This window comes from Etheostoma spectabile, chromosome 7, assembly GCF_008692095.1.
Source record: "Etheostoma spectabile isolate EspeVRDwgs_2016 chromosome 7, UIUC_Espe_1.0, whole genome shotgun sequence".
In the NCBI taxonomy this organism is placed as follows: domain Eukaryota; kingdom Metazoa; phylum Chordata; class Actinopteri; order Perciformes; family Percidae; genus Etheostoma; species Etheostoma spectabile.
This window is the reverse complement of record NC_045739.1, coordinates 23,833,381-23,845,571: the sequence shown is the minus strand read 5'-3', so window position 1 is coordinate 23,845,571 and position 12,191 is coordinate 23,833,381. Positions and strand designations below refer to the sequence as shown.

The window sequence follows — 12,191 nt, the reverse complement described above, 5'->3', positions numbered from 1 at the left end:
AGTTTTCCTGTGTTTTCCTGTAGTTTCCTGTTATTTTCCTGTTGTTTTCCTGAGTTTTTCATATTATTTTCCTGAGTTTTTCCTGTTATGTTCCTGTTATTTTCTGAGTTTTTCCTGTTATTTTCCTGTACTTTCCTGTATTTTCCTGTACTTTCCTGTATTTTCCTGTAGTTTTCCTGTGTTTTCCTGTAGTTTTCCTGTATTTTCCTGTAGTTTCCAGTATTTTTCCTGTATTTTCCTGTAGTTTCCTGTTGTTTTCTTGTATTTTCCTGTTATGTTCCTGTAATTTCCTGTAGTTTTCCTGTAATTGTCCTGTAGTTTCCTGTATTTTCCTGTAATTTTCCTGTAGTTTCTTGTAGTTTTCCTGTGTTTTCCTGTAGTTTTCCTGTATTTTCCTGCATTTTCCTGTGGTTTTTCTGTATTTTCCTGTAGTTTTCCTGTATTTTCCTGTAGTTTCCAGTATTTTTCCTGTATTTTCCTGTAGTTTCCTGTTGTTTTCTTGTATTTTCCTGTTATGTTCCTGTAGTTTCCTGTAGTTTTCCTGTAATTGTCCTGTAGTTTTCCTGTGTTTTCCTGTAGTTTTCCTGTATTTTCCTGTAGTTTCCTGTATTTTCCTGTAGTTTCCTGTGTTTTCCTGTAGTTTCCTGTATTTTCCTGTAGTTTTCCTGTATTTTCCTGTGTTTTCCTGTAGTTTTCCTGTATTTTCCTGTAGTTTCCAGTATTTTTCCTGTAGTTTCCTGTTGTTTTCTTGTATTTTCCTGTTATGTTCCTGTAGTTTCCTGTATTTTCCTGTAGTTTTCCTGTGTTTTCTTGTAGTTTCCTGTTATTTTCCTGTTGTTTTCTTGTATTTTCCTGTTATGTTCCTGTAGTTTTCCTGTATTTTCCTGTAGTTTTCCTGTATTTTCCTGTAGTTTCCTGTTGTTTTCTTGTATTTTCCTGTTATGTTCCTGTATTTTCCTGTATTTTCCTGTACTTTCCTGTATTTTCCTTTGTTTTCCTGTAGTTTTCCTGTAGTTTTCCTTTGTTTTCCTGTAGTTTTCCTGTATTTTCCTGTAGTTTCCTGTTGTTTTCCTGTATTTTCCTGTAGTTTTCCTGTATTTTCCTGTAGTTCTCCTGTGTTTTCCTGTAGTTTTCCTGTGTTTTCCTGTAGTTTCCTGTATTTCCTGTAGTTTTCCTGTATTTTCCTGTAGTTTCCTGTAGTTTTCCTGTATTTTCCTGTAGTTTTCCAGTGTTTTCCTGTAGTTTTCCTGTATTTTCCTGTAGTTTCCAGTAGTTTTCCTGTATTTTCCTGTAAGTTCCTGTGTTTTCCTGTAGTTTCCTGTATTTTCCTGTAGTTTTCCTGTATTTTCCTGTAGTTTTCCTGTGTTTTCCTGTAGTTTTCCTGTAGTTTCCAGTATTTTTCCTGTATTTTCCTGTAGTTTTCCTTTGTTTTCCTGTAGTTTCCTGTTATTTTCCTGTTGTTTTCTTGTATTTTCCTGTTATGTTCCTGTATTTTCCTGAGTTTTTCCTGTTATGTTCCTGTTATTTTCTGAGTTTTTCCTGTGTTTTCCTGTGTTTTCCTGAGTTTTTCCTGTATTTTCCTGTTATGTTCCTGTATTTTCCTGAGTTTTTCATATTATTTTCCTGAGTTTTTCCTGTTATGTTCCTGTTATTTTCTGAGTTTTTCCTGTTATTTTCCTGTACTTTCCTGTATTTTCCTGTACTTTCCTGTAGTTTCCTGTATTTTCCTGTAGTTTTCCTGTAGTTTTCCTGTGTTTTCCTGTAGTTTTCCTGTATTTTCCTGTAGTTTCCAGTATTTTTCCTGTATTCTCCTGTAGTTTCCTGTTGTTTTCTTGTATTTTCCTGTTGTGTTCCTGTAGTTTCCTGTAGTTTTCCTGTAGTTTCCTGTAGTTTTCCTGTATTTTCCTGTAGTTTTCCTGTGTTTTCCTGTAGTTTTCCTGTAATTTCCAGTATTTTTCCTGTAATTTCCTGTGTTTTCCTGTAGTTTCCTGTAGTTTCCTGTAGTTTTCCTGTATTTTCCTGTAGTTTTCCTGTGTTTTCCTGTAGTTTTCCTGTATTTTCCTGTAGTTTTCCTGTATTTTCCTGTAGTTTCCAGTATTTTTCCTGTAGTTTCCTGTAGTTTCCTGTTGTTTTCTTGTATTTTCCTGTTATGTTCCTGTAGTTTCCTGTATTTTCCTGTAGTTTTCCTGTGTTTTCCTGTAGTTTCCTGTTATTTTCCTGTATTTTCCTGAGTTTTTCCTGTTATGTTCCTGTTATTTTCCTGTATTTTCCTGAGTTTTTCATATTATTTTCCTGAGTTTTTCCTGCTTTGTTCCTGTTATTTTCTGAGTTTTTCCTGTTATTTTCCTGTACTTTCCTGTATTTTCCTGTACTTTCCTGTATTTTCCTGTACTTTCCTGTATTTTCCTGTGTTTTCCTGAGTTTTTTCCCTGCATTTGTTCTGTTTTTTTCTTGCCTTTTTCCCCTGGACCTTTCTGTTTTTTGGGGATTTTTGGATTTTGGACCTTGTGGTTTTTGCATTCGCCGGATCCTCTTTCTGTGTGGACTTCCTGTTTTAAGGAATAAAACTCTCTCCTGCCTTCCTCTCCTCTGCATTTAAAAAAAAAAAAAAAAAAATCAGCACTTTTCCCGCTTTTCCCAACATTTTTGACACTTTTTCAGTGTTGTGGGTGGATGTTTTTTTTCAAAAGTTTCTTCTAATGTTGACATTTTCAGTGCTTATTTTGAGGACCCATTTTTTTTAAAGGGTCAAATTTGACCTAAGGATAACATGAGGGTTAAAGATCAGCCCCCCACCCCCACCACCCCCCCCCCCCCCCCCCCCCCACACACACACACACACACACACACACACACACACACTCAGATCAGCTGATATTCTGTCTATAATGTGGTGAAATATGTAAGTGATCCCAAACTTTAGACCTAAAATTTTGAAACACCTTCTCATTCAGTGCGTTTTCTTTATTTTCAGGACTATTTACATTGTAGATTATCACTGAAGGCATCAGAATTATGAATGAACACACGTGGAATTATGTACTTAACAAAAAAGGTGTGAAATAACTGAAGACATGTCTTATATTCTAGTTTATTCTGTATATCCTTTTAACCCTCGTGTTGTCTTCCCGTCAAAATCAAACTTTAGTTGACGCTTGGTATCGATGTTTTTAAGTTTTTCTCACATTTTTGTCCCTTTGTTCAACACTTTTGACGCTTAATTTCAATGTTTGTCACTTCTTTTAGACATTTTCAACACTATTAACTATTAAAGTTTTACAGTTATTTTTGGAATGTATGGTCAATAAACCTCATTTAAAGGAAATTATACCTAATGTTTGTGTTAGAAAAGCAGAAATTATGAATAATTTGGACTAAAATTAAAGGAATGGATGTTGATGGATAATCACAGACTGGAATATGTCAACTTTTACTCAACACTATTTCAAAAACACTTCAACTTGTTTTTCAAATTATATAAAAGTGAAGAAGACCCAAAATTAATGAAAGTAGAGATTTGTACTTGGCAAAGAGCGTTGGGTGGAATCAATCATGTTATTTTGGGGAATTAAAAAGGACATTGATAGAGGACAACAGGTCAATTTGACCTGAAGACAACATGAGGGTTAAAGGACATTTACAACAGATGAAAATATTGGTTTGATTGCGATTGATTTGCAGTTAATCGTGAGTTAACTGTAGACAATCATGTCATTTCTTGCAATTAAAAAATGTAATTGATTGACAGCCCTGTATCTTCGTGAGGGAACAAACTAATCACTCATGTTTTTGGTAATGGTTACCTTGGTAGATACAAGATTGTACTTGAGAACTTGACTTTTTGGGGAATTATAGAAGTGTCAGTTGCTCACCTTTTGTCGATGTCTCACGTACGGATGAGAAAGACAGCAACCCTCTCCGCCGTGTGAACCCGCCCTCCTCAGTACTGTTGTGCCTTTCTGGAGAAATCACAACATAATGATGAGTTATCGCTGAATTAAAGACCGAATTGTCTTCAGTTAAATCCACACATCTGTTACATCACTGGGACTGTGTATTGTATATGATGTATGATGTATACTGTTCTGTATATATGCATGTTCCAGGGCTGTAGGACTCGAGTCCGGACTCAAGACTCGAGACCGTTTTTCTATGGTCTCAGACTCGCTAGTATTTGGACTCGGACTTGTCTCGGTCTCGGCCACTGGTCTTGCCCAATATGGCTTTTCAGTCCAGGTGTTGATAATAATATTGGAGGGAAAGTGAAACCTAAAATTATTGTCTTGATACTGTCATGCATAAGACCTTTAGTTCCTGTCTTGGACTCGTCTTGTCTTGGACTAAAACCTTTTTGGAATCAAACCTCTTTGGACTTGGTCTTGTCTTGGACTCGAACCTCTTTAGACTCTGTCTTGTCTTGGACTCAAACCTCTTTGGACTCGGCCTTGTCTTGGACTCAAACCCTTTTGGACTCGAACCTCTTTAGACTCGATCTTGTCTTGGACTCAAACCTCTTTGGACTTGGCCTTGTCTTGGACTCAAACCCTTTTGGACTCGGTCTTGTCTTGGACTCAAACCTCTTTGGACTCTGTCTTGTCTTGGACTCAAAACCTCTTTGGACTCGGTCTTGTCTTGGACTTGAAACCTCTTTGGACTCTGTCTTGTCTTGGACTCAAAACCTCTTTGGACTCTGTCTTGTCTTGGACTCAAAACCTCTTTGGACTCGGTCTTGTCTTGGACTTGAAACCTCTTTGGACTTGGCCTTGTCTTGGACTCAAACCTTTTTGGACTCAAACCTTTTTGGACTCGGTCTTGTCTTGGACTCAAACCCTTTTGGACTCAAACCTTTTTGGACTCGGTCTTGTCTTGGACTCAAACCCTTTTGGACTCAAACCTCTTTGGACTTGGTCTTGTCTTGGACTCAAACCTCTTTAGACTCGATCTTGTCTTGGACTCAAACCTCTTTGGACTCGGTCTTGTCTTGGACTCAAAACCTCTTTGGACTTGGTCTTGTCTTGGACTCAAACCTCTTTAGACTCGATCTTGTCTTGGACTCAAACCTCTTTGGACTCGGTCTTGTCTTGGACTCAAAACCTCTTTGGACTCGGCCTTGTCTTGGACTCAAAACCTCTTTGGACTCGGTCTTGTCTTGGACTTGAAACCTCTTTGGACTCTGTCTTGTCTTGGACTCAAAACCTCTTTGGACTCTGTCTTGTCTTGGACTCAAAACCTCTTTGGACTCGGTCTTGTCTTGGACTTGAAACCTCTTTGGACTAGGCCTTGTCTTGGACTCAAACCCTTTTGGACTCAAACCTTTTTGGACTCGGTCTTGTCTTGGACTCAAACCCTTTTGGACTCAAACCTCTTTGGACTTGGTCTTGTCTTGGACTCAAACCTCTTTAGACTCGATCTTGTCTTGGACTCAAACCTCTTTGGACTCTGTCTTGTCTTGGACTCAAAACCTCTTTGGACTCGGTCTTGTCTTGGACTTGAAACCTCTTTGGACTCGGCCTTGTCTTGGACTCAAACCTTTTTGGACTCGGTCTTGTCTTGGACTCAAACCCTTTTGGACTCAAACCTCTTTGGACTTGGTCTTGTCTTGGACTCAAACCTCTTTAGACTCGATCTTGTCTTGGACTCAAACCTCTTTGGACTCGGTCTTGTCTTGGACTCAAAACCTCTTTAGACTCGATCTTGTCTTGGACTCAAACCTCTTTGGACTCGGTCTTGTCTTGGACTCAAAACCTCTTTGGACTCGGTCTTGTCTTGGACTTGAAACCTCTTTGGACTCGGCCTTGTCTTGGACTCAAAACCTCTTTGGACTCGGTCTTGTCTTGGACTTGAAACCTCTTTGGACTCGGTCTTGTCTTTGGACTCAAACCTTTTTGGACTCAGTCTTGTCTTTGGACTCGAACCTCTTTGGACTGAATCTTAACTTGGACTTGACTAGTCCTGGTCTTGGACTTGTCTTGGACTCGACTAAGGGGGTCTTGACTACAGCCCTGGTGTGTGTGTGATCTTACTTTTTATGCGGAGAGATGAAAAGCTGAAACTCCGTCTTGCGTTTGGAGACAGTTGCTGCGCCGACTTCTGAGAGAAAAAAGAACAAAGACACGTTTTAATTAAAAACGTAACAAAGACGTAGATTATACAATCACTAAGTGGACCCAAAATAAAGGATTAGTACACATTTTGATCTTAGTCTGTTGGTCAGTATCCCAACAGCTACAGTAGCCTACCTATCATGTACAGATACAGGTACCGATACCGATACAGATCCAGATACCGATACAGATCCAGAGACAGATCCAGATCCAGATCCAGAGACAGATCCAGATACCGATCCAGATCCAGATGGTGTATGGTGATCATGTAGTGAGTGTGTGTGTGTGTGTAGTGTGAGGCGTCAGACTGTCTATGTTGTTCACATGTGACATGTGTCCAAGATTTCGGAAAAAACATCTACGAAAACATCAACAAAGCGCTGAAAAAGACCTACAAAAACATCGTAAAAAGTGACCCCAAAAAAATGTGGGAAAAAACACCAAGAACGGCCGGGAAAAGTGACAAATGTCGAAAAAGAAAACAACTCAAATTTTGACCCAGAAAAAGCGAAAGGTTGGTCGACAGGAAGACGACACGCGCGATAAAGTCAGGTAAAGTGTTTTGTGGTATTTACTTAAAGGGACAGTGCGTAGTTTCTGTCGCCCCCATGAGGAATTCTAGGTAACGACATCAAAACTGTCAGCGCGTCCACGTGATACAAGCCTTCCGTGACGGCGTACAACCCCCCTCCCCCCCCTCCTCCACGCAGTTGCTAGTAACCAAGGAGGACACGGTGGATTAAAAAAAAAACATGACTCTCCACCCAATTTCCTGTCTTCATCTATCTTATCAAATAAAAGCCGAAAAGCCCCTAAAAAACAACCTTGGTGTACAGGCTCACACTGTCTAGATGTTACGTGGCTTTAAGAGTTCATTTTTTGATCTTTTGTGTCAAACTCTGGGCCCGCGGACCAAATCCGGTCCCTCGGCAACTTTGATACGGCCCGCATATCAATTTAGGTTTATTTTGGCCTGCATGTTTTTGTTGTTGTTGCTTTTTTGTGATTTTTTGTTGTTGTATTTTTTCTCTGTTTTGCCACTTTTTCTGACTTTTTCGGAAATTTTTAGGCGCTTTTCCAGTGTTTTTGGTTTGTTTTTCAAATGACGACTAAGCAACTTTTTTAAAGAACTTTATGTCGAGAAGAACACACGAGACGTGCAAAAATACAGTCAAAGATACCTGACTTTTCCCTAAATAAACAAAAACATGTCAAAAATCTGTATATCTGGCCCTTGACTTAAGTCTTATTTTCCAGTGTGGCCTTTTGGGTAACTGAGTTTGACACTCCTTCCTTGGAAACTCGGAAACTTGGAAAAGTGTGAATTCCAAGTCACTAAAACCAGCTAATACTAGTTTACAGACACAAGTCCTTTAAGATGATATAAGATGATATAAGATAGGATAGGATAAGATAATACTTTCTTCATCACACAATGGGGAAATTCCCTTTCTACCGTAGCTGTTGTTGCTACTGACTCTTGTTTGAATCCCATTCTGCGTGAACTGTGCATGAGTCTTATTGGTTGTTCTGCATGGGAAGACACGGGCACTATTTATAGCCGCCCAAAATGACAGGACCTGATGATGCCCCATGGGAAAACTCCCCAGCAATGGAAACCACCAGTGTACAAGAGGAATGCGTCAGGGCCGGGTTAGAGGAGCACGACATTAACGTTAGGAATCTGTAATATGAGTGAGTTTATGGGTGTAAGACATCGCCATTCTGCTTTCCCTTTTTTTGGGGGTGGGGGTGGGGGGGGGGGGTTCTGAAAGCTTTAGCATTTGCTTTTCAGTCAGTCGTTTCCTGGGAAAAGTCGTCTGGCACAGGAAGTAGAGCGTGCCGCCTACGTTCATTCATTCAAACCTTTATTTAACCAGGATTAAAAAACTCCTTGAGATTAAAAATCTCTTTTTTACAAGAGTGTCCTGGCAAGTGGCAGCAGCGCAGTTTCAAATAGACACAGAGACACTTCCAGGTAAATACATGAACACACTTTCACTCATATTCAAACTACAATGTCATCATAAAAAACCTGGGTCCTAAATCAATTTAAAACCAGTGACATCCAGACGGCCTTTCTGCAGACTGGTCCTTTAAAAATCCTTTAAAAGAATAAAATGAGACCAACTCCTTCAGCTGGAGTTCATCTGAAGCTGATTCCATGCTGATGGGGTTGCAAAATTAAAATATACATAATAATAAAAAGCCTTTTTGTCAAAGTCAGTGCAGGCTTTAGGGACTGTCAGTAAAACCAGATCCTGTGAGGACAGGTGATGTGTCCCTGCAGACCTCGGGAGGATGGAGGTGTTCAGATAAGGAGGAAGAAGTCCTAATACTGCCTTATGAATAAAAAGATGCCAGTGCATCCAACGCCCAATGGAGAGGGAGAAGCACCCGACCCGAGAATACAGCAAACAGTGATGGGTGAGAGGTTTTAAGATTGTGATGAATCTCAAGGCTCCATGGGACACGGAGTCCACAGCATGAAGACACTGGGAGGTTGAATGCATGTTTAAAACATCACACGTTGAGTCAAAAACACTTCACCGGAAAGTCTAAGAAAGAAGAAATACCCTCGTACACTGAATGTCCCGACCTGGATATAAAATCTGATCCACGGGATTGGAATAGGAATAGGAAATTATACCTAATGTTTGAGTTAGAAAAGCAGAAATTAGGAATTATTTAGACTGAAATTAAAGGAATGGATGTTGATGGATAATCACAGACTGGAATATGTCAACTTTTACTCAACACTATTTCAACAACACTTCCATTGGTTTTACAATGCTATAAAATTGACCCCCCAAAAAAAAGCACTTTGCCAAACTGGATGCTTTGTGCTTTAACCCTCGTGTTGTCTTCCTGTCAAAATTTAAAATGAACACTTTAATTGATGCTTTTCATCGATGTTTTTAACTTTTTCTCACATTTTTATTCCTTTTTTCAATGCTTGTAACTTTTTTTTTTTGACGTTTTCAACACTACGTAACACTAACTCGTTAACTTTAGTTTTACAGTTATTTTTGGAATTTATGGTCAATAAAGCTCATTTATAGGAAATTATACCTAATGTTTGAGTTAGAAAAGCAGAAATTAGGAATTATTGAGACTAAAATTAAAGGAATGGATGTTGATGATAATCACAGACTGGAATATGTCAACTTTTACTCAATACTATTTCAACAACACTGTTTTTTCAAATGCAGTAAAATTGACAAAAAACACCCAAATTAAGTAAAAGTAGTGAACTGATTATTTCTTTAACGTGTGAGGAGCCTTGTTGGGAACCATCCACAATACTTTTTTGGAAAATTTGTTTGAAAGAAACCCACATTTCTGATATAGAAACTTTTTGGAAAGGGGTCAAATTAGACCCGAAGACACCAGGAGGGTTAAGTTGTTTATTTAAAACCTTGTGTTGTCTTCATGTCAAAATTGAAAATCAACACTTTTGACACTTTTTAATAAATGTTTTTAAACTTTTCTAACATTTTTGTCCCTTTTTTAAATTATTAGATTAGATAAACTGGCCACAGCTGTTTCCCTTCTAGCCTAATTTCTTTGCAACCAACGATGATGATTTTTGACGAGAGGTTGGTTTTTGAATTTTTTTCTCAGTATTTGTTGTTGAAATGAGCTGCATGCCCGATGGCTCAGCGACGACCACTAACAAGGGATCACAGTTGTGATGATTGTTTGCATTCAACTAAAGCAGAAGCAGTTGGACGACAAACAATACAACACGTCTATAAAACTCAGAAGCAGAGTATGAGGGCCCTGACAGTACCTAGGTAAGGACTACTAGCCAGTCAGGAGCAGAGTATGAGGGTCCTGACAGTACCTAGGTAAGGACTACTAGCCAGTCAGAAGCAGAGTATGAGGGCCCTGACAGTACCTAGGTAAGGACTACTAGCCAGTCAGAAGCAGAGTATGAGGCCCTGACAGTACCTAGGTAAGGACTACTAGCCAGTCAGAAGCAGATTATGAGGGCCCTGACAGTACCTAGGTAAGGACTACTAGCCAGTCAGGAGCAGAGTATGAGGGCCCTGACAGTACCTAGGTAAGGACTACTAGCCAGTCAGAAGCAGAGCATGAGGGCCCTGAAGGTACCTAGGTAAGGACTACTAGCCAGTCAGAAGCAGAGTATGAGGGTCCTGACAGTAGCTAGGTAAGGACTACTAGCCAGTCAGGAGCAGAGTATGAGGGTCCTGACAGTACCTAGGTAAGGACTACTAGCCAGTCAGAAGCAGAGCATGAGGGCCCTGACAGTACCTAGGTAAGGACTACTAGCCAGTCAGAAGCAGAGTATGAGGGTCCTGACAGTAGCTAGGTAAGGACTACTAGCCAGTCAGAAGCAGAGTATGAGGGTCCTGACAGTAGCTAGGTAAGGACTACTAGCCAGTCAGGAGCAGAGCATGAGGGCGTGCCATGCTAGCCAGAGGCTAGCATGGCACGCCCACTTGCGTGTTACCAAGTGACGCACGTCTGTCTCTGAAGTAAAGGCTGGACTACATTGGAGCTGTTTGGAGCAGTTTGTGAACAGTGGTTTCTGTTGGAGATGGTAAATCCCTTTTTTCAAAAGACATATAACACAATAAAGTTAAGGGGAAAAAAGCCCAAAATTAGCACTTTAAGTGAAAGCTCTAGTTTCTGGCGCCCCCATGAGGAATTCTAAGTAATGACAATGACACGTAACGGCCGCTAAGGGCATTTAAGGTACATGTTGGTCTGAGTCTATTTTAATCTTGGTGGGGGCGCCCTGGTAGCTCCCCTGGTTGAGCGTGCGCCCCCATGTACCAAGGCCCAGTCCTCACCGCAGGTTCGATTCCAACCCGCCGCCCCCCCCCCCCCCCCATGCTGCAGGTTAGGCCCTGGCACTCAAATCTGGCTGCAGCACCTTTGTACTCAAGCTCTGCCAGGTGGGCAGGAAGCTGCTACTGCAGATAATAGGTTACCGATATATAGTGGGGAAATGTCATGTTACACACACGATTACCCACAAAGTCATAAATGCACACACACACACACACGCACACGCACACACACACACACCAACATCAAAACTATGTGCATTTGTAAAGCAGCCCCTAACCACAGGAAGTAAAAGTGAAGTTGTTATGATAAAAGGTTTCTATTCCTCCCGTCATGTGACGTATCCACAGAAACTCTCAGTCGGTTTATCGTGTTTAAATTTCACTCTTTAACTTCTTCTTCTGGTTCTTCAGATTGCAACCGAGAGAGCGTTCACTGCACCGTTCGTCGTTCGTGACACCCGCCGGACGCTGGTATCTCAGTGACTCGTACCGAAAGTGAGCATTAAATAAAAAAGAAAAGAAAGAACAGACAAGACAGGTGGCAGGTTAATCACAGTCGAGCCTGTTCAGACAAGTGGCGCATGGAAGGAACTGGCTCACCACCTGCGCCTGCTGTGACGTCGGGTCCATTGGTCTCGGCCGAGCAGATGACTGAAATCTTTTAAATCCCCGAATCCAGTTTTTTTAACGTTACAACTTGTCAAACGCTACGTGACGACGGCTTCGTTCCTCCGCAGCGTATGCAGGAAGTGTAAACAACTGTTGTCAGAGACGACGAAGCAGCGAGAGGATGAGGAAGTGCACTTGTCGAAACGTGTAGTCTCAGGCTGGGATTTCCTCTTTCAATGACAGACCAAAGGTGACACATTTGGGCGTGTGTGTGTGTGTGTGTGTGTGTGTGTGTGTGTGTGTGTGTGTGCGCGTGTGTGTGTGTGTGTGTGTGTGTTTGTGTGTGCACGGTGCAGTGAAACCGGTTCGTCAGCTCCAGTTAACCCTCATGTTGCCCTCATATTGTCCTAATGTTGTCCTCATATTGTCCTCATCTTGTCCTCATGTTGCCCTCATGTTGTCCTAATGTTGTCCTCATATTGTCCTCATGTTGTCCTCATGTTGCCCTCATGTTGTCCTCATGTTGTCCTCATATTGTCCTCATGTTGTCCTAATGTTGTCCTCATATTGTCCTCATATTGTCCTCATGTTGTCCTCATGTTGCCCTCATGTTGCCCTCATGTTGTCCTCATATTGTCCTCATGTTGCCCTCATGTTG

General features: G+C 40.8%; 1 protein-coding gene across 1 annotated transcript in view; it reads right to left on the bottom strand.

Moving 5' to 3' along the window:
* Window positions 1-11,763, bottom strand: part of LOC116693005 (DENN domain-containing protein 2D) — a 43,853-nt gene extending 32,090 nt beyond the window's left edge. The window contains 3 exon segments of the mRNA XM_032521678.1: window positions 3,873-3,959; window positions 6,024-6,090; window positions 11,525-11,763. Of these exon segments, the coding sequence (XP_032377569.1) occupies window positions 3,873-3,959; window positions 6,024-6,090; window positions 11,525-11,554 (184 nt within the window). The 5' untranslated portion in view covers window positions 11,555-11,763.
* Between the last annotated feature and the right edge of the window lie 428 nt (window positions 11,764-12,191).